This window comes from Aythya ferina (genome assembly GCF_964211825.1).
Source record: "Aythya ferina genome assembly, chromosome: 3".
Classification (NCBI taxonomy): Eukaryota; Metazoa; Chordata; class Aves; order Anseriformes; family Anatidae; genus Aythya; species Aythya ferina.
The window spans coordinates 59367602-59391066 of NC_140298.1; the positions used below are offsets into that span (position 1 = coordinate 59367602).

The 23465-nt window shown below is 38.8% G+C and overlaps 1 protein-coding gene across 3 annotated transcripts in view; it reads right to left on the reverse strand.

Annotated features, from left to right (window-relative positions):
• IBTK (inhibitor of Bruton tyrosine kinase) overlaps positions 1–17001 on the reverse strand; it is a 53071-nt gene extending 36070 nt beyond the window's left edge. For all 3 annotated transcript variants that reach the window (XM_084515622.1, XM_084515623.1, XM_084515621.1), the window contains exons 1-7: positions 16832–17001; positions 8540–9194; positions 6635–6731; positions 5154–5278; positions 3353–3463; positions 1977–2147; positions 670–787 (exon numbers count right to left, since the gene is read on the reverse strand). In XM_084515622.1, coding sequence (XP_084371748.1) covers positions 670–787; positions 1977–2147; positions 3353–3463; positions 5154–5278; positions 6635–6731; positions 8540–8863 — 946 coding nt within the window. In that variant the 5' untranslated portion in view covers positions 8864–9194; positions 16832–17001. The remainder of the gene's footprint in view (positions 1–669; positions 788–1976; positions 2148–3352; positions 3464–5153; positions 5279–6634; positions 6732–8539; positions 9195–16831) is intronic.
• Between the last annotated feature and the right edge of the window lie 6464 nt (positions 17002–23465).

The following is a 23465-nucleotide window of genomic DNA, read 5'->3' on the forward strand; positions in this document are numbered from 1 at the left end:
AAACCAAAACTGCAACATCTGTTTATTAGAAAAGACAAATGCAATTAAAATATCCCATTCGTACAATAAATTAGGAAGTTCACTAGTTGGCAAAATATATATATATATTTTTTTTAACATTTTCTTTCCTTCAGAATAATATTGAATTAAGTGAAGATTCTGGTAATGATGTTGAAAAAAAATCTACAAACGGGAAAGCATTTTACTTCAAAAAGATAGTATACAAAAAGCTATCAGTAGCTTGTTTACAGCGCACGGGGAAAAAAAGGACATAGGCAGGATTGATAAAAGCTAGTTTATGATTTATTAAGGACAGTATCAATGAGACTTGGGGTAATTTGCAACACAAACAGTAACATTGTTTCCTGAATGGCTTCAGTAGCAGAACCACTCAAGATACACAGGAAGAAAATGAATTATAAAGAATTCAAATGCCAGAGCTAGAGTCAGACTAGCTCCCATCATCTCAAAATGCAAGTGATTGCCAGTAATAAAAAATATTCTCCAAAAGAAGTGTGGAAGCTTGAAATCACCAGATTGGAAGAGGAAAAAAAAAAATAAAGAGAGAAAGCTTTAACCAAGCTTCTGTTGTAAGAAGTAAACAACAGCTTTAGTATGAGTAACATCTTTTAATGGCTGGGTTTTACTTTCAGAACACTTCTACCTTACCTAGTTGGCCGCCATTCAGCCCCATGGTATACACTGCTTCCTTAGTCCATAGCACTGTATGGAATCTGCCTGCAGCCACTCCAATCACCATTCTACCTTTCAGGTTTTTTGCCTGAACCTAAGCACAAATCCAAAGTACATCTTAATATTAAGCAGCAACGGGTGAATTTCACATGTACAAACTTCTGACAACATTTAAATTCCAAAGTCATTAAGAATACAGTATTGGTACAGTATCCATGTACAGTCTAATAAGTCAGGATTATTTCAGAAGTTTGTCAAGTGGGACACTTGAGATGAAAAAAATCTTTCTTTTCAGTATCTCATCAAAACTAGAATCTAATCTTCTTAGGCTGTCTTCATATGTAAGATGCCAAACAGGACGGCACAGCACACGTGTAAGACAGGCAAAGACAACTCAGGTGCTGCTAAAGTGTCAATTGAAGTTTCAGCTTGTAAGCCATAATGCCCTAAACACACTGTAATACTAATTCCACATGTCAAACTTGATTTGGTATTCCAGATAATTCTTGATGATCGAGATTAAAGTAAATACTGTGGATAAACAGTTATCATTACACAACTGAAGGGCATCCCATTGCACCCCAAAACACTACCCTGTTGCTCTTTTGCCAAATATTATTCCCTACTTTTATAATACTAGCAGTACAATTTTATTTTACTTCTTTTACTCCAGATCAAACTTCTTTTCAATCAAAGGTGAAATAATTCTAATTTCCTTTAGAAATATATATAGATCAAGCATAGAAATATAGTGAAGTTGCAAGTATTTAACCTCTCCTGAAGCCTCATGGGCTCTCTTTGGTTATTTCTCCTCCCCGTTTCTATTCTTCCCAAAGTACTACAATTCCAGAATCAGTGCTTCCAGCAAAGTACACTAACGTCAAACTCTTAGATCCATCATTCAGTAATCCAAAAAGTTTTAGGATTATTAGTCTCAAGTAATGGATACTCATTATTCTTAGTCCATTTCAGCTACAGAACTATTTGGGGGGAAAGGTTTTTGTAAACTGGAGCTTGTATTGTACTTGCTACTAAAAACTTTAGCATTTTCCAGATTACAAACTGAGATGTAAATCAGGACATAGGTAAGTAAGTATTTAAGATTGAGATGTATGGTAACAGATTTTATCTGAACTCAGATTCCATTCTACGGTCCTGAAAAACTTTAAAAGTTATTTGTATCATCTTCTATTTCACTTTCTGTTAAAAGAAAACAAAACAAAAAAAAACCAACAAAACAACATCAGCCAAAAACTTGTGGCGTGGTTTAATTTTATTTTTACCTGTCTGGGAACATTGCAGTTAGCAGGAGGAGGAAGAATACCCAACTGATGGAAAGTATTTAGACCAAACGTGTAAACGCATCCATCTTCTGTTAAAACAACAGTATGATCCTTAGCTGCTGCTATCTGGGAGCACTGGTGGCCAACTAAGCCTTCCACAAGTCTTGGAACCTAAACAAGAAAAAAAAAAAGTTTTATATTAGTCATTGGCCACATAATTAACTACAGTGACACAAACAGAACATCATAAAATACTGAAATACAGATGAAAATCAATGTGAAAATACAATATACTAATTAACAAAGTTACCACATCCAATGCAATGAGACAAATTACTTTCCATGAGGTATGTGTAACACATCCTTTGCTATCAAGGGAGAGATTTTAAACTACCTGCTCTGAAATCAGGGTGGGAACTATATTTTGAGGAAGGTAAAAGTGTATTAACTGTTAGATCTTTTGTTCGTTTTTAAATTACAGTGAGCAATAATGGTTTCTCCCTTCCACCCAAATACAGGATAATCCAAAGAAAACTACACAGAATAAGGAAGCAGTTCTGTATCTTTGACGCTTTATACCCTCTACCTGGAATTTTCTTTTATTTGACTGAGCAACATCCCATTTTGTAAACAGTTTGTATCCCCTTTGAAAAGAAAATCTCATTTTCTAGAACTGTATCCTTTAAAAAAAACGTTCAAAAGAGATCTCCAATCTTCACCATAGCATCCAGCAACAGAGTATCAAGTTTTACCAGATATTCAATATTAGTAATTCTTAAAAATTAGAAGTATTGTGCTGTAAACTAAATACACACTACCAGGTACACAGGATAAGATACTGAAATCTGAGTTATATTGCCATCATATCTGTCTTCTCAAATTTTGGTTTTGCATACTGCAATACTGCTACTCAAATGAGTTCACTTAATAGCCGTGCAAGTCTAACAAGAAGCAACCCTACCATCGCTACCAACTCCACAGAACTGCTTCTGCCAGTCTTGACACTTATCTGACAGCATCATAAATCTATTTAAAAGACCAGCCCAGCAGAAAACCATTTGCTTCCACTTATCTGGCATCCTCTACCTTTTGGACCAACTTAAACCTAACCCAAAAGCTTCACCTCAGTATAAAATTATCTTAAATTATAATACATTTAAATGTTTGTTCTTCTACTCTTTGTCACATCACTTCTAGTACTGTAGCAGTTTTCTTCTGTTATTTTGGTGGGGAAAGGTGATGTTTTTTATTTAAAATCAACAGTAAATTGACTAAAAAAAAGTTAAGAGTACACTCACAGAAACTCTAATTCAGACTTCCTGTTTGATATCAAAGAAATATCATGCTAGACTACACACAAGACAGGACTAAGATACCAGGCATGTCTGTTCATCACCATGACCCAAACGTCCTCCTTGTCCATGTCCACACGTATAAATTTGACCTTTGTGGGAAAGGAACACTGAGTGGAATTTGCAGAGTACCACCTGAAAGAAAAGGGACAAAAAAAGAGCAGGGCAGGGGGAATACAGGACACATTAGTTTTCTTAGATAGTCCCAAAACACCTGTGAAAACTACCACATGAACAAGTCCAACTTTATTAAAGATAACTTATCATAATACAAACAGAATTCGTAAATCCGTATCCAATGCTGCAATACAGAATCTTCAACCCAAGGCTTAAATAACCTAGGCAGTGTTTTCAAAAATGCAAATAATCCAAGCTGTTACTACGGTATCCTTTCTAGCATGCTTTTATAATTACTCATGTGAACGCTAACAAACTAAAAAAGAGAAATTGTTGCTACTGAATAGGTAAAAACACAGTGAAGAGGCATGATTACAGCCTCACGCTGTTGGTCCCCTGCAAAACCTGCCCTGAAGTTAGTTCAGTTAACCAACATGAGTTCTTTCTATTACCACTATAACCACAGCAAACAACCTCACAAAGAAAGGGAGAATTCAACTGAAAGTGAAATGCATCTATTGCATGCATTTCCCTGACCTCTGCTTAGATAGCGAATTTACTGCAGCTTTCCATACAAATCTGATGACTAGGCTGGCCACAGCACACAGAGTCCCCAGAACAGATTAAACTACGGTGTAGGCCACAGTATAGGAAAGTAGGCCAATTTATAAAACTATTGCCAGGATTTTGTTACTCACGTACAGAAAACAAGATTTAGGCACACTTCTCGTTATTTCACTGCTTTACCTGTGTCGTAAACCTCTTTAAAAGCTAAGATTTAAATGATACAACAAATACTCTCTAAGGTTATGATTCACCTTTTCATGAAAATATGGGTAAGATTCCAGTATTACAGCACAGGCAGTACCATATCAAGTCACAAGGAACACAAAACACCTGCTTTAAATTTAATATATATTGCCTTAACTTATTTCAAGAGTTTGTATTTATCAAAATCTGTTCAAGCATGGCCCTGCAGGCTAGTAGAAGCCCAAAAGATTCAGTTTTAAGGGCAACAATACCGACTCAGATTTGCTGAAAGAAACACATTAAAACTGCTGCAGATTTTGCATTTTGCACTAAATGCTTGTTCAATCTGTACTGTAAACTATTCTTAAACTGAAGTCACAAGTTATTAGGAACAAACTACATTAATAGAAGTGCTGTAACAGCACAAGCTGCTTTCAACACAAGACAACTTTTAATTCCACACATACCAAACAAGTTCACTGTCCCACTTCAGTTCACTACGGGAGCTGCATTAGAAGTGAGAAACCTAAAACATTTACAGAAGCATCACACTTCTGAATTATTTTAGTCATCTACAAGCCATATATCCAAGGCAAATCATCAATATCTATCAAAAAACATTCTCCCCACCAAACACAGAGAACCATAATTCCCACTGGGGGATATGGGGATGTAGAGCAGCAAAAACATAATACAGCAGGCCAAGTCAAGCATTTCCTGGCTGCTCTAAGCTGCTTGCCAGATCAATGGAGACTGCTTGCTGAAAAATAACTAGGAAGAAAAAATGTAATAAATAAAATAAAAATCAGACCCAACAATTTATTCCTCTGTATACTTTCAAAAGTTGATGACATTTTTGATAGTTGCTTCCCCCTACACACCCCTCCAGGTTCACGGAGTAAGATGCCTACATAAGACATACCTGCTTGATATAAGAATATCAAGATATCAAGAATACCTGCTTGATATAAATGCTGTTCCGAGGAAAGAGGTCCACCAATTCAGGATGATGTTTACTCTGTTGACCGCCATGACCCAAAGTAAAGTTTATATTGTTTCCCCAGGTGTAAACTTCTGTGGGATCTGCAATGAAAAATATTATCTCTGCAGCTTGTCAACATAGCAGTTTCATGCATACTGAATTTGAAAAGTAACTCCTGCTGTTTCTATTAAAGATTTGAAGAGAAAAGTTGTTTAAAAAGATATTCTTATGAAAAGTAAGATGCTACAACAAAATACTTTGACTACAACATACAGAAAACCACCACTACTCACATTTATTTCCCAGCTGCATAAAATGCAAGCATTCCACAGCAGTAGATTTACTGTAGATCTTTTCAGAAGATCATTACTACCACCTTAGGTTACATGCGCTTTTCTTTTTCAATTTAGCAAAAAGCCTTTCCCAGAAACTCTTATGCACAGAAGCCATAAGCACCTTCATTATCTTTTATTATTTTTTAAATAACCTCTCAGTTACAGGGACATCCAGGAAACCAACGCACATTCGATCATGTTGCACTACTATTTTAAGAACTAAAGAATTTCACAATACATTGCAATGTAAAATTAATACATGAAATTCAGGATTTGCAGAACCAAAACCACTTAAATTGACTGGAAAAAAAAGCTGAAAAGGACTTTCAATGTACAACCACACTACATTTGGAGACATGGAGAAAAGAACCTAGAAGAGGGGTACAAAAATAATAAAACAGCATAAAAGTAAGTAAAAAAAAAAAAAACACCGGAAAAACTTGTTTCCTGTCCAAGAAAAGCTTGTGTGATATGAGTTATTCTTACTCAATCATTTCCTATTTCAAGTTACTGTATTTAGAGTGACTGTAGCTAATGTACCAAGTTATCTTACCTTAAATGTATTCTGAAGATTCAAGAACATATTCCCTCTCTTTTCACAAAAGATACAGAAGTAATGTAAACTACCCTGATGAATTCAAAGACATTGTCTTTGCTAACTTGATAGCCTCTCTGGTAACTTGAATTGAGATAAAGAGAAAAATTGTGGAATAGCAGAGGTTAGAAGATACCTCTGGCAACCATCTAGTCCAACCTATCTGCTCAAGCACGGTCAGCTAGAGCTGGCTGCCCAGGACCACATCCTTCTCAGGTTTTGAATATCTCCAAGGTCAGTCTCCACAATGTCTCTGGGCAACCTATTAAATCACTTGCTCTCCCCCAGGCCACTCTCCCTTTAAAAAACAAAACAAAACACCCTAAACCAGTGATTATTTGTCCATTCAGCATCTACATTCTGCATCTACTGTCTTGTGACATCAGTGACACCACATCTTCAGGTATTTGATAACTTATAAGATTCTAGTCAGGAACTGAAAATAGCGTCTGTGCTGCTATATATGTTAATATGCTGTTGACATATATCTCCTTGTAAAATACAATTTAAGTTATTTGATTTCCTACCGGTTTTCTTGAACACCACATGGATTGGCCTGTCTTTCATCACAAGATCCAAGGCTGATAAGCCTTCTTTATCCTGAACATACAGACTAACACCATGCTGAAATAGAAGCAGAGAAGGGGAAGAGAAGAAAAGCTAAGGTTAACTCCACAGCTTGAAGTAAACCACGTAAACATTTACAAAGCTAAATAAATCTTTAATTGAACTTCAATATTGATAAAATAAAATCTTCAGAATATTTATGGTTAATTTTAAGTAGATCTGGGGAAAAAAATAACACAACAAAACACTAATAGTTTAATTCTGTTCAGCTGCACACATTTTGTGGTGGTTCATTAACTGAGGAATTACTGCATGAAAACTGATTGAGCAATAAGAATCAGGGAAACACAGAGGAAACTCACCCGAATGAAAGTAAAGCACTGCCATCTAGAAAGAGCAAGAGGGCAACTACTTACCAAAAATGCTTTTATCATCTTTGAAAAATACATTTTCTTCTACTGTCACGGTTTTTTTGTTTGTTTGTTTTTGTTTGTTTTTTGTTTTAAAAGTTTTGATATGCTAGAGAAGTGAAAATTTTGAAAAAAAATACCATGAATTTGAAAACAAGTAGGGAACAGTACTTCACAGTTGCTGAGAAAAAAAGCAAGAGGATGCAAATAGCCAGACCAGATAGACAAGATGATTAATCTAGAGAAGATTTACTGGGGGGAGGGAGAGGTGAAATCTTATCAACAGGTATAAAAAATACCTGATAGGAGATGGGGGAAGAGGTATTATCAGTGGTACCCAGTGATAAACCACATGGCAATGTACACAAATTGAAATATAAGAAATTCAATTTAAACGTATAAAAATATTATTATTGGCCTGGTGTTAGAACACCAGAATGCAGATGTTTGGACAAGATGATCACCCTTTCTAGCTCAGCTATTTTATAATTATATTCTATAATCCCTTCCTGTCATTGCTATAATACCTTAAGAACACTCGCTCTTAATAACACAGTACAGCAGAGAGACTGGCTAAGGAACTGGAAGGCAGAGCACTCTCCATGACTCGTTCTGCTTCTTAGAGGAATATCAACACAGAGACACCTATCACAAAAACCTCACTCACTTATGCAACTGATAGAAAAGAAGAATACATTTGGGGAAAACAGCATAGATCACATATAAGCAAGTATCAAAGATACAGACAAAGACACATGTTAGAGGATAGAATACATTTCCAAACTTTACATACAGCTTTGAGTTTTCTAAAGAACAGAATCACAATTCTCCTAAAAACATTTATTTTGAAAAGAAAACATCTTCTCTCTGTAGGAATACAGCACGTGAAATATGTATTTATTCTTGTTAAGAAGCAGGGAAAAAACAGCAATGCAAGAAAGGAAGGAAGGGGACTGAGTGAAAGCCCTGGTTAACATATAAGTGAAATGGGGATTCACTTAATAAAATGCTGTGCATCTTGAACTGCTTCTCTCCCAAACATAAGATCCACTGCTAATTACTACCCCTTTCAAGCTCATTATTTCACGCTCTCTAAAAATACTAATTGGTATAATTACTGACGGGTCTATTTTTGCAACGTCTTTAGTCTGACATCACGTTCATTCTGCACTTTTCAGATCCTAGTGCCGATACTGTTCATACAAACCAGTCTTTAAGGAAGTCTACGATTGATCAAGGAGCCTGACTCAGTGCTGATTTCTGTATGGGCAAAGACAGACGCCTTTGGTAAATACAAAGACAAGTTTCAAGAAAATCAGTTTATGTTGAGATCACAGTGCACTAAGACTAAGTCTCAAGAGGCTTTCCATCAAGTTTAAAGATCTACATTTCTAGAAGTGATACAACTCTAAAAATTGTAGCTACCAAGGAAAACAGCAGCTGCAAATTACTCACCTTCAGTAATGACAAAACACAGTCGATGTACCCATAGAATATACTTCTGTGCAAAGCTGTCCATCCAGACTCCTTGTCTTTTGCCGAGAGATCTACTCCTTTGGTCTCAGCCAACCAGTCTAGCACACCTTTTTTGCCACAAGACGAAGCAAGATGTAGAACGTTTCTACCAAAGGCATCCTTTATAGTTGCAGCATTGTAGCAGTAAGAAGAGAGAAAGGCCTTGATCTGGCCTTCACTTCCTCTGGTTACTACAGAAATAACATCCAGAGCATGCTGTAGAGATCGACACTTTGACGTGCAGTCTGGCATGAGAGAATTCATCTTCACTTCGGAGGCTGCTCCTCTCCTTAAGGGGAACAACCATCAAGTATATCAAGGCACTCCAATTCAGTATACAACACAGTGCCTTCAAAAAGTTGTAACTCCAAGGATGTAAATCCAGTTTTATTGAGCTGCCATTAGAAAACTTATGTTTGGCACTTGATCCAAATAAATATTTATAAATATATATTTTAAGAAGTCTTATTTCACCATTATATATAACAAATATTGTCCATAAAAAATTCCAAAGAGAACTGCCTCACATGTGGGGAGGGGGATTCCCCCTCCACACACCCTTATTCTTCTAAAACTCCATAATTGCAAGGGAGACCTGAAAGAGAACAAAACAGAACAGATCAGTAAACTGAAAATTTTTCCCCATCAACTATACCAACTTAAATGCATAACTAGAGCTTACAAGAGCAATGTGGCAAGGGTTAACTGACTCCTCATGCCATCTGAGCTTAAGTAAGGCATTCAGCCAGTCTGAAAAGCCATGACTCCCTTCCCCACCCCAGAAAATACCTCCTCCCTTCCTTTGACAGAAGTCTGAGGCTACACAGTGAACTGCTGCAAAAAGTAACCTAAAGAACAACAACAAAAAAAATAACCCTTTCCTTCCCAGCCTCCTTAGGACCCTAACAGTTTACTAATTATATTATTACTTTGTGATCAGAAAGCAAAGACAGATGGGGAAAACAATGAAACAAAAAACCCACACAGGTGTTGAGTACATCTTGGCTGACACAAGCTTTCAGTCCCAGCCAGCCAAAGGGAGGGACCACCACAGTCTCCTTTGGCAACTTCAATGAAGTATTATCCTCAGGTTGTCTTCCCTGGCTTGAACTTCCACCCATCTCCCCACAAAGCAGGCTTCTCTCCACCACTCCCAGAGCTACTAACAAAGGTGAGAGGGAGGATAGCAACAAAGCAAAGAAAAGCAACTAGTACAAGAGACTAGTACAAGAGACTGAATTCAGACTGCTGCAGTCATGCAAGGCAAAGGTCGAAAGCTCCTGGAACTGGCAAGAAGAAATGATGGTCTAGATTGAATGGGAATGGAGCACATCTGCACACTTATTTATGTATACTTTCATATGCAGATATTATGGATATGCTTACTGTATTTTAGCATATTGTATGTATTACATGTTCATTATTACGTATGTATTACATGTATTTTACCTTTCTTCTTTGGCATATACTTTAAGAACTGTAAGCAAAGCCTGACAGAAGTACTCATCTAGCCTATTAAAAACTTGCAGTTAAATTTAAGTGTCACAGCACACAAACTTGAGAGAATAAAAATTACACATAAAACCATCTAAAATAGAAAAAGTGAAGTACATGCATCACCAGTGCACTGCATAAAGCAAACTGCTATTCAGTCCCAGAAGACTTCACACTAGCATTTCAAGCATAAGCATCAAAACGAGTCAAGGTGTGTTAAATCACATCAAACTCCTTGATGGTTTTGCTCGCTATTCAAACCACAGTTTAAAGTTGTTCTACCAATGAGTAAAATATTCCAAAAGAAGCCAGAGAATGCTACCATGAAAGATGGATAAATGAAAGTGTTAACAACCTCCCTTCCCCCCTCCCAAAAAAAAATCTGCCATCATTCCAGCTCAGCAGTCAATGTAGACCTGCATAGGTATAGCCATGCATACCCCACTCCTTGCCCTCTCCCCAAAAGCCTGTCCATCTCAGCTTCCATTGTTCTCAGGCACTGAACATATAACAGCATTTTGCTACTGCCTCTATCTGAAAAGATATGTCAAGGAAAAATGACTTTGGAGGAAAAATCAGAAATCTCAGTCCTCCTCCTGTTTTAAGAATGATCATGGATTGCATCAGAGTTTAAAACAAATGCTAGTGATGGAATCTAAACTTTCGAGAGAATAAACAAACAAAAATAACCCATAGTTCTAATCCGAGGGCATTTAAACATCTCATGACAAAGCCTCCAATGATTATTTTTCCTCTTCATTCGGAAGGGATTAAATGCTTGGTTAGGAAATCTACAGATCACAGTTGTTCACTAGGTACTTTCAAAACAATTTCTCAGAGCAATGGAAAAAAATAGTCTTTATTCCCTATAGTTCAGTCCCTCATCTCTGTCTGGGAGCAACATTTAGAAATGTTTCAGACTTAGATTGCCAGTGCATCACACACTCTTCTAAACAGCAATCATTCTAAAACTTAGTTGGACATCTGTAGGAAAAACATCACAAGTGCTATTATTACCTTCAAACCAATTTGTCACATTTCATCAATACTCCACTAGGCAATAAGATCATGCTGTGGAAGAAGTAGGAATTTTACTTCATGCCTTGTGAAGCACATCTTACATATTATTCTTTAAGACATTGCTAGTAGTGCTACGAAGAAAAATAAACATAAAAAGCACAAAGAAAAAATCCTCAGGGAAGTCATGAATAAAGCTGACTAATCTGTTAGGCCCAGTGGAATGAAACAGCACCACCACCCAAGGCAGCAGCCCCGCCATGCCCCATGGTGTGCCTTCCCTCAGCAAATACTCACAGAATCACAGAATTTCTAGGTTGGAAGAGACCTCAAGATCATCGAGTCCAACCTCTGATCTAACACTAACAGTCCCCACTAAACCATATCCCTAAGCTCTACATCTAAATGTCTTTTAAAGACCTCCAGGGATGGTGACTCCACCACTTCCCTGGGCAGCCTGTTCCAATGTCTAACAACCCTTTCGGTACTCATCTATTTACAGCACTGAACTGCACAGGTAAATGGTAAAAAGAGAATGTACATCCTGGCTCCAAAAACACATGTGCCACTACAAGAAAGGAACAGAGGGGCAAGAGAAAAACTGCTCCTTTAAAGCACCTGAGCTCTAGCCTAAGAGACCAAACACCAAAACACTGTGGACAACAAACCAATTATCAAAAGGATAAAAAGTCTGCAAACAGACACAACCCTGACATGAATGCCACTATGGTGATACTTACTGCAGCTATGTGAAATGTGACTCTGCTGAATTACTTCTTTGTAAGTCATCCTAACCCAGCCCTCCTTTTCTATAAACATTACAACACTAGATACTATATTGGTACATTGATACATGCACCTTGTATTTCAAGACAGATGGCTGTCAATCACGGCTTCAACCCTCCACAACAATGACACACCAATAACAGTCACGTTATTGCAATATCTGAAAGGAGTTGACAATCAGATCCAGCTATCTTGAAATACGAAGTAGGTCTTTAAGTGAAACCTTTCAACTTTAAAATTGTGAAGTGATGCTCACGTCTGTGTGAAAATCTTGTGATTGCTGTCAAAACGCTTAGTTCTGCTATATGTCTCAGCTGAACAACCAGCACTGAAAACAAGCTCAAAATAGGTACAGTACCAGCAGATATTTGCAGATACTTCTATAGACTTTTCACCATTATCTAAATTCGTGTAATAACACTAGTATCTTCCTAACACTGCAGTTATTGAAAGGCAAATATGTAAGTAAGGTTAACACCTTTTAAACATTTTTATGTATGATACAATGGGTTGGAATTCAAATTCTTCTTAATTATCATTTTCATTAGAGAAAAAAAGTTGACACAAAATGGAGGAATTAGAAAAACACACAGACTATCTCAAAGACGTTTTTATTTCAGCATCAAGTGGTTTTCTGCATTTTCCCCCAAGAGACATGAGCTACTTAGTATAATGCATGTATTCACAGCCCAAGAAAACTTAAAAAGATTACAGCCAAGCTATAGGCAGTTGGAAAGCAGGAACAAAGCCTTGGCGGTATCTGGCCTCCTAGAAGAGCCTTCCCACTCAGCTCTTCCCCTAGAGAGGGCCAAGCAGCACCACACCTCAGCTGCCAGCCTCCCTCCAAGAGAGAGGCTTTAAAGGAATGATTTCTCTTTACACGCTACCCAGTGTAAGGGCTATAGACAGATAGGAGCCCTCTGACTTTACAGAGTCAGAACTCCTCCAGATGGAAAAGTCTCTACCTTACATGCTGTCCCAAATTCCTGTTTCTTTCAAGGAGTTGCTACAAATAGGCAGAAATGTGTATCTCTTAAGAGGTCTAAGATCAAGACTGTCACTTCTCCCTCCAAGTATGAAACTAAGATTCTACACATCTGTCAGAGTAAGCTAAGAAATCCTGTAACAACTAAGGATGACAATGGTACATTTCTATTCCTGCAAACATCAGAGTGCAGAGATGAAATATCGAGATTCTGGTCAATCTTTGGAACAATAAACAAAGCAGGCAGAAGCAGCTTCCCACTAGGGAGCTCTGGAAATCTCGCAACATATCAAATCTGTTTACAAGGGAGTACTGGTGGGTTAGGGGTCTTCTGGTCCAAGGGTTTTGTTGAGCTATTTCATTATCTAAACTTCCCAGAAGAGAGGAAAATATATAATCAATTACATTCTGGTAACATAAATCTCCGAACAATAAAGCCAGAAGAGAGGTTCCAGAATAGAAGCAGCCTTCGGAACTCCCTGTTTCCTGGTCACGGTCTTCAGAAGCCAAACCCAGCCATGGCAGAGCGTCTCCAACAACATTTTTGTGATGTCTGGAACGCTGACAGTCAGCACAGAGAGATCACGAACTAATGGATGAAGGAGAATGACAGACTGCTCATAGCCACTTCTGTACTATCCTATTCTCCATTAGCACTTCCTTTTTCTCTAGACAGTGTTTCCACACACACACCTGGCTTAAAAGTACAGGGGTGCTCCCAGAAGAGCAACGAACACCTACGTAGCATTTGCCAGAAACAGACACTGAAAGTGCCAGCCTAGGATACATTTGATACTGGCACGCATTTGATACTGGAATTCACGTCTATGGTATTTCAGATTCTTCCTGAGGACAGCCTATTGTATCGAACAATCAGAAATTATGTCTACAAGGAGAAGTGTTGTATCTAGCAAAATCTGGCTAACATGGACGCGGACACCATACCAAGGCAGTGCCAACTGTTGGGTGGTTTTTTTGTTTTGTTCCCAATAGCACAAAAGACAATGGCCCTGGCACAGAAGAGAAAACAAGAAGAGATTCCAGCAGGGAGAATTCAATGCTCCACAAGGACAGATCGCTGGGCTTGCATCTCCCATGTGCACTGCATTACAGTAACTCGACTGTTAAAAGAGCGATATGGCTTTGAAACCCAGCTTCTGGATGCTTTAGTAGGAACGTATTTCCTCAGACCTTATTTACTCACTAAATTAGCATAACCTACCCTTATCCACTCATTCACTGTTTCTTTTTCTTTTCAATTTATTTTTAAGCGGTATTGATTTTTTTCTAACTACCAACTGCATCGAGGATGCACTTGGTGAAAAAACTACCTGAGTTTGGGCTCTCCTACAACCAAAGCATGTAATGGTTTCTATTTTTCATAACAGAAAGAAGACTAGAGTTTCCTTTGTCAAGACTAATATCCCTCCTTTTATTAGTGTAAATAACATTGCTTTTAAGAAGATGCAAAATTCATTCACTCCTTTTGATCATTTGATAAGTTTGAACTTTTGATAAATTGCTAGAAGCTTAAACAAGGAGTTGTGACTGGCAACATCAAACTTCAGTAAGGTAAATCCAACCTTCTACGTGTACTGAGAGTTCTTAAAGATTTCCAGGGTGGTGTTTTGCTTTTCTTTTGATTTTTGAACCTGTATGCTGACATTTAATAATATTCTCCAAGTTAGTCCATTCACAGTGGTTTCATAACATCACTGAAGACCTGTAGACATAACAGCATGGGAAACCTAAAAACTTTCCTAATCAAGTAATCTGCCTTGTGAAGTAATCAAAAAAAAAAAAAAAAAAAAAAAGAGAGATTACAGTTTATAGAATTGAAGACTGGCTGTTTGCTAGCATGTTACTGATTTTCCAGGGTCTTCTGATCACTGAAGTCTTACTTAAAGACACCAATACACGTTAGAGCAGTGGTTTAGAATCTGATAAAAGGGACTAGCAAATTGAAGCTAGGTGATAATGGAGCACTGACATTAAGCAATGTATCCCCAAGGATACATAGCAAGAACCCACTGAAGACAGATGAATTCCTAGATAAATAACAGCAAACGCACCCTTCAGCTATAAGCAGCACATTGACCAAGGCTTTAAAGAAGAGCGAGATTACTAATTCCTACTCAGGAGGTTATATCTCCACAAAGCATTTAACCCATGTGGAAATCCTCTGCACATTTGCTGGAAGTCTGAACATCAATCAAGATTATTCAACCCCTTGAAAAATATTATTTGAATATGTTGGGGGAGGGGGGGGGGGGCCGAGAGGGGAAAAGCATCTGAATATCAAAAAAGGGGAAATCTAAGAAATTTAAACTATATGCCATCTCCAGGTGATTTGGAAATAAAATGGTCCCAAATATAAAAACAGATCTTTCTCAATAATTTTAATGGGGCATGGCAAGCTCTTTGACTTTCCACAAGACTGTGGAAAGAGCCATTAGCATTCAAAAGGTTTACAAAACAACCTGTGAGTACAGCTTGAACAAACAGGATCTGTTTTATCCCTCAGCTGTGTTTCCTACAGACCACAGTCTTCAAACGGGAAGGTTATTTACAAAAAGAACAAACATCAATCTGTTACCCCTGACAATGGGTAAGTACTCATTCATTCAAACTTCATAAAAGATTAAGTCAGGAATCACTTTCAAAAGATACACTGATCACAAATGAGGCTACCCACAGGTATTCTCAAAACGGACTAGACAAGCAACCTGGCAAGTTTTAAATAGATGTCACCTGCCTAGAAGTACAGATACGGATGAAATCCAATTGCATTTATAAAATAACAGGTTCCCTATGTTCCCTCAGCCATGGCAGATCCAAGTTGCTACATTTACTAGGCTGGGGCCTCTCTGCTACCGCTTAGAAACCCTGCAGCTGGTGGCTTTTACGTGTTCTCCAGACTTTCTGCAACTTCTGCCTTCACAGTGCGGACAACACAATCCTTATGTGGATGAGACAATCAGTGATCCAGCGTCTCAACATAACTTCTTTCTTTAAGAGAATACCAACAACTCCAGCCCATTTGCCGCTAAAACTGCTAACAAACACTCTGAATTGAAGGCAGACTGTCAAACAAACACCAAAGTAACACTGAGGGCTAAATTCAGCTGCAACACCTCAGAGAAGTTCAGTTTGTCAGAAATTATGAGGTATCTCCATTAACAGTTCACAAACAGGAAGCTGTGAAATACTGTGCTTCGCTTTTCTGGAAGCAATGAAAACTACACAGTTTAATAACATTATCAAAAAATTAAAACGCAGAGAAAGTGGTAACACAGAAGCATAGTTACAGCCATTTCCACGATACACTGGGATCCTGCTCCAGATCTTAAGTTTATCTGTCTTTCAGTAAAAGTGAAGAGTAATGAACCAAAAGTGCCTTCTAGAATTTCACTGTACTTAAAGCCCCATGAAAGAAATAAATTAAGTCTTAGACTTAGCAGACTTTTCTGTACAAACTCAGAACTTCTAGTAAACCGTTGTTACAAAGCACCCCCATCAGATGTTCCTGTGTACTTTTATATTTATTTTTTGCAAGCCCCAAGCTGCGGTTCCCGAGGACAGACAACCACATTGACCACGTCAGCAAGGAAAGGGCCGGACGCCGGAGATCAGGTGGCCGGCCCCAACAGAGCCACGCACTGACATTTTTGTGGCCCAGCCAGGCGATTTCAACTCCCCGGCGCTCAAAGCTGCGGCTCGGCAGCAACACCGTGAGCTGCTACCACAAGCAGCGGACAAACACCCCCGGCAGGGCCAGACACAGCAAAGGCTTGCCGGGAACCTCCAGCTAAGGAGAGCGGAGGCTGTGGGGGGCGGTAGAGAAGCCGGCGGCCGCTTCACCAGCCACGGAGCTGCCTCAGCGGAGCCCCCCCCCCTCCCGGTTGTCCCCGTCCCGGTCCCCCCGGACACAGCGGCGGCCCGCCCCTTACCAGTCGCTAGATGAATGGGCTCGGCCGGGCGGGGCGGGAGGCGCGCTGGGCAGCGCGAGGGCTCATCCTCAGTGACACCGGGGCAGGGCCAGGCCGCTGCGGGGACCGCGGCACCTCAGCGGGAGGAGGCGGCGCCGGCGGCCGGTGCCAGCGGAGCAACGGGCGGCGAAGCGACGGTGACCGCCGCACCCCTGAAGAAGCCAGCAGGCGATTGGCCGAGGCGCCGCCGCGGCTCGCGCGCTGATTGGCCCGCCCGCGGCGGAGCCCGGATTGAGTGACAGGGAGGGGAGGGAGAGGGCGGGGCCTGCGCGTCGCGGCGGTGGGGCGGGAAAGGGTTAAAACAAAATGGCCGCCGTGCTGCCACGGGAGGAGGGTGTGAAAGGGTTAAACAAAATGGCCGCCGTGCTGCCACGGGGGGGCGCGCAAGGGTTAAACAAAATGGCGGCCGCGGGGGTTGAGTGTGGGGAAGGGTCGTCGGGAAGGAGAGGGTGGAGGAAATATGTTTGAGGTGTTTTAGGGGTTTTTCATGTCAGTTTTCATGGGAAAAGGAAAATTGTGGCCACGCAGCTAGAAGTGCTGGCTGCGATGTCGTGAAACACTATCGATTGGTAGAATGAAACAGGCAAAGGATGCGGGCCCCTGCCTAAGAAAAATGTTAAAACCATTTCGGGAGAATTATTATCAACATCTGAGGCTGTCCCAAAGGAAGGTGAAGAGATGCAGCTTGCCTGGATGTGAGCAAGGTTGCTGACAGGGCAGTACCTCTCTGGGAGGTCTGAAATACAAATCATTAAATAACCCATCTGCGGATCTGTAGGAAATAAAGAATTAAGAGAAAGCATCCAGAAGGCTTTATCCAGATGGGTATTCCCAAACCAGTGTAATTTCTCACTCTGACACTGTGAGTGGTCCACTTTATATGATACGACTTGATCTTTGTAAGGCTTTTGACACCAACCCACAGGGCGGTCTCATAAGCAAACCTGTACACAAGGATTTCAGATACCAATCTTGCAAAGTAATTCTCTAAATCACCTACTTAGAAAGTATCTGAAGTAAACTCCTGTTCTTTTTTTTTTTTTTTTTTTTTGGGGGGGGGGAGGGGGGAAGGATGATGTAATAGGAGGTGCAGATTACAGTTTAATCTGGAATAGGATTTGGGTTTTGCCTTTTTGGGTGGGAAGCAAGGAACCAGACAAGTAGTACCCAGTGTAAAATAGAAAAAAAAAAAAAAGCACATCACTTTTTCCAAAACAGAAAGGAAAGACAGGCTATATTAATGTTTATGCCAATTGCCAGAATTTTTCTGTATTTATTTAAAGCCACAATTTTATCACCAGAGTAGTGAAAGCATTAAGGAGTTTAAAACAACCTAGTTGTTTTTTAACCACAAAACATTTGAAGTTGAAAAAAAAACTTCATGTGTATTCTTCAGCAGCAGTTTAATTTGGGGAAAATTGAGTATAAATTGTGTGTAGGTGAATCACAGGCATTTTTTTACTCAGGCCATCTGCCCCAGTTAATGTGAACTTTGCAGTCTGCCTTTTGAATTTCACTGTACAAAGGTTCAGTTTGCCAGCAGTCATTCCTCTTCGTAACTAACCCTGCATGCTGTGTGAGGTTTATTTATGCATTACTTTCCTAGTGATAGCTTCTTTCTGCTTCAGTCATGAACATGTCTCAGAGGTGGCCTTGCTACAAGTATTCTGCCAGCTGGCCTACAAACAGAAATGACCATCTGGGGAGATAAAGAGGTCCAAATACAGCTGAAGTCAGCCATAAACAATGCTTTGTTGTACAATAATAAATTCAAGTGAATAGCTTGGGCAGGCATCCTTTGGAGAGGTAAACAGCACAGTGGAAAGATCAAGGAGCTTAAAACAGAACAAGGCCCAAGACAACAGTGGTAAATTCTATATGAAAAAAAAAAAAAAAAAAAAAAAATTCTAACATGCTGGAGTGCCTTTTAGGTACTTGCTCTTTCACACAGCTCAAAATACAATTGTAACAAATAGAAAACTACAGGGGACACAGAAAACTTTGAAAATAATTATGAGTTGTGAATAGGACCTGATGTAGTCCATTGGGTCAGACTAAACCTTGGCAGAATAACCAACAGTCTTTCAGCAACGGGTTTCAAAGCAAAAGTTTGATCTTCTCTGCAGGAGTTTTAATATTTTGGTAAAAAGGCAGAATATTAACTAGTTTACCTACTGTTTATTGTTGAGGCTTTTCTACTTGCTTTCAGCTCAAAGGCCAGCAGTAGAAATTCCTTCTATCTTGCATTGCCTCTGCAAGAGCAGACAACTAATGAATGCAATTCACAGTATCAGGATGATGTAGTTTGATTTGAGGCAATAAAATAACTTGTAATTAAACAAAAAAAGCTAACTCAAACCTCTGTTTAAATTACTGTTTTTGTTCATTTTGTTTTTGTTTTTCAGCAATGGAAAATTACAACATCGTTGTGGAAAATATACTATTTTAAGCCTTTCAGAAGGCTTCATCTCCAAACAGTGGATATTAAAAGACTGTAGCAAAACACTGAAGAGTATTTTCTAAGTGGATGATCCAATATATCAAGATTTTGGGATTCTTGAAGTGTGTAGTACGCATCTGAGAGTTTGGAACTGTTTTTGGTTTTCTTTTTGTTTCAGGCTATGGTGGCAAGGTCTGAATTATCACAAATAAACATGTAATTGTCGGATAGGAAAAAATGTGTCTCTGACCATTGCTGTTACCTTTTATAGTAGGAATAGACTTGTAGCCAAAAATCCCTCAGAAATGGAAAAATTAATACTTAAAAAGGAAAAACAGTATACTTACCCATCTCCATAATTTGCTGAGGAGCAACAGTTTAGAGTCTTAATTAGCTTCCAGAGTGTATTTTTTTGTGTTAGTATGCATCTCAGTTCATTGACTGTTGAGGGAGCTGTAGATTGACTGTGCTCCAAATGTGTATACTCATTTAAGGTAAGGGGAGATTAACCTAGGCTATAGGGCAGACATTATCCCATTAGGCAGCTTTCCAGCAATCCATGAATCCTTTCCATCCATCCAGAACAGTCTGCTGAAATACTGAGGTAAAGTTCTATGCCTTTTCTGCTGCACCAAGCTTAGGTCAATGGAGGAATTAGGGGAGAAGGTGTAAGTCATTGTAAAGAAAAAATGTACTCTGCACTTTGTGCTATCACTGTAACAATCTCATAACAGATTATTGAAATTGATTCTGAATGTTGAAAAAAGATAGTAATTACTTTTATCAGCCAGTAATCCAAAAGTTCAGACTATATATCAAAAAGGAACATAATTAATCTTTTTCCATTTCAGCTACACTAAGAATCTGCTGATGGATTTCTGCCTTCAAATTTCTATTTATGTGCCTCGGATGGCCTAATTATTACCAGTGTCCTCTGGAGCCTTGAGTAATAATTCTTATTGGCAGCAGTAATACTCTCCTCTGAAAAAAAAAATAATCAACTCCAGGCTTATCTACTGCTGATACTAAATAAGTTTCCAGCGATCTTTTTGCTTTATGAACTTGAAAAGAGCAGAAGAATATAAAATATTTGGAAATTTGTATTACAAAGCTAACAGAGGAAGATTCACTATAGCACCCTTTAGTAGGTAAAGCTTGTGCTTTGCAATGAAAAATAAATAAATAAATAAATAAATATTTATCAGATAGCCACACATTCAAAAAAAGCTATATTTATTACCACTAAAGGATGTCCAAATCCATAAACAAATGTGCATCTTGCTTTAAGAAACCCTATTAAATCAGAGAGACAGGTTTACTGAATTCTATATACCAATAGTGTCTGAGAAAATGTGGAGAAGTCTGAGGATAAAATAGCATGGAAAGGAGGATGGTGACGTGTGGAGACTCCCTGAAGTCTATTCAGTCTGCTTCAGAGCTTCCCTGTGAAGGTAAAGTAGGAAATGAAGATGCAGTGAGTACCAAGGAGCTATCACTCAACGAGTTTCAGCAAAGCAGATTCTTCACCGTGCAAGACTGGGAACTCCAGCGTAGCCAAGGCATGTCAGATACTCTAACATCTCTTCTTTAATGTGTGAGATCTCCAGAGTGTCAAATTAGACCTTGACAGCATTTCTGGTATCCAAGGTATATTTTATGTTACTATGCTAGTCCAGACACACAGAAACAGTCACAAGCAATGCAAACTATGTGCAATAAGAAAGCAGTCCTGCCTTTGTACAGAATTGCAGAGAATGTACAGAGAATGAAATCTCCACAGCCAGTAGACACACCTTGCACTTACCTTGCAGTGCCATCTACAGTCTAAAAACTCGTGTGACACACAGATGACACCACAGTACTATTTGGTTAGCAGCTCAGAGTTAGCAGAGTAATTCTGCAACAAAACTTGAGAGCACTGCTGTTTTGTTCATACTCGGAGCTTATTGAGTGTCCGAGGACTTAAGGATCTTCTCTTGAGCTAATCCCAGCTCTGCCAGTGGCACACTGAGTATTGTGTTAGATACTGGGGGCATGTTCATATTTCCTCATTCCCAGCATGATCTGTCTCCATACAAAATCCGAGAGAGAGTAGGCTCCTCAGCTAGGACTGCTCAAAACAGGAATTTAACTTACCTGCTTTAAATCGTCCCTTGTATGAGCCAGTTTCTGATCACTGACTCAGTGCAAAATAGGATGGAATATGATTTTGTTTGTACAAAATTGTATTGAAACCTGTGAATGAAAGGCTGTATATGAAATAATAAACGTTTCACTACTTACATTTTGAGATTCACTTGCTTTAGTGTATAATGAAAGTACAAATGAAGATGCAGGCAAAAATATAAAAGGCATGAGAAAAGTTTCTTTTTCTACAGTTTTTAAAACAAAGCTGTGCCAAAATGGAGGAGAGCAGAGGAAAGGGGGGTGTTAAAAAGTAATCCCACTCTCAAGTAATTCCAGCTTACCCAGCTATCATCTAGGACCACTTTAAAAAGGTCATGCATATGCACATTTATATTCCAGACAATATATCAGGAAATATATAGAATATTTATTTGAAAAATAAATGCATTATTGATTTTTTTTTTGTTATGGATTTCAAGGTTGATTATAGCAATTTTGATGCATCTGTCTGATTTTTCTGCTGCAGATTCTAACTACAATGCCAAGCAGCAGCGTATTTATGAACCACTGCTTTACAGTGCATAAATATACACTGTAAATTTTTTATCACCACAGAACCGTGGCTACCGTCTTCAAGGTTACTGAAAATTTATGAGTATTTTTCTCATCATGAAAAATTCATTTTCATATGCTACTGAATGTTCATTGTGTTTGGTACAGTGGTTAGCCACTAGATGCCACTGTCGAGACACATTTGCTTTCTTTTCATCCTGCTTCTCCAAAGTTAGTCAAGAAAACCAAAATAATAAAATAATAATAATAATTTTTCTAGTGAACATGGTATAGTGTACTGAACAAGAACAAAGGAATATTCTTTTCAGACTACTGCAAGTAAATGATTTCATTTTGTATTTAGCCATTTTAAATAGTTGTGGTACCATTTAGAGCCAGTGAATTCATTTCACCTAATCACTACCTATCCAAATATTACAGATACAAAATTGGGAACAGAAAGTGAGATTTCTATTTAATGTTAGTTCTTCCCTAGTTTTTGCCAAGGTCCACTTGTCTGGGAATATATGCCTTCCTTGCTTGGGTGAGAAACTCCCATTCCTTCTCATAAGACAGAGAGCTAATAACCAGCAGCCAGGGGAAAAGGAAAGGAGCCCATAAACTGGACCATTCTTCCCCCTGCTTTTCCCAACAGGGAAGAAAATAAGAAATTTCCCATTATCCTGCAGGTTTTGCATGGAGTAGAAGGACTCCATCAGTTATCTGGTGCATGTAAATGCATCTAGATTATCTAAAGCAAACCTGCAATCCTATTTCTAGACCTTGGAAACTGCAAATGCCCCTTAGTCATGTGCAGTTCTGAATGAAGATGTGTCAACACATTCCCACATTTGTCTGGTCTAGTGGTTATCTGAACAGCTAGCCTCATGCTAAATATTACTCAGCTCTTGACGAGGTGCACTGCAGGCAGCGGGATCATTTCTAGCCTCAGGAGGTCTGGCAGAGCAGGAGGCTGACCTGAAGTGCAGACAGGGAAACAGCAACCCCGTGCTGTAATTCTGATCCCATTCTGAGCAAACACAGTGCTGTTTTAATGAGGCAAATAAAAGGACTTGTGCTCAAAATCTCTAAGTAGCAGTTTAATGAAAGTTACTTCAAAGAGTGAAATAAAAGCTGTAGTATTTCAAATTTTAAAAGATGGTAAAAATGCAGAGGCATTCATTCATTCTTCATTTTAAAAGTCTCTCTCTCTCTTTGTTCTTTCTTTTTTTTTTTTTTATTCTTTTTTTCGTTTATTTTTTTAAAGACTTTTAAATATATCTGTGCATATATCCTCCCTGTTGCTGCTCACGAATTTGGTCAGGAGCAAATTGCTTCCAGAACATGAGGCTGCTACTTCTTGAAAACAGTCTAATCAGCTTGTTGCTTTTTAAAACCTTTTTTAAACAGAATAAACCTGGGAGGGCAGATTACATGCATGATCAAATTAAGTTTTTACCAAACCAGTAAGCACTT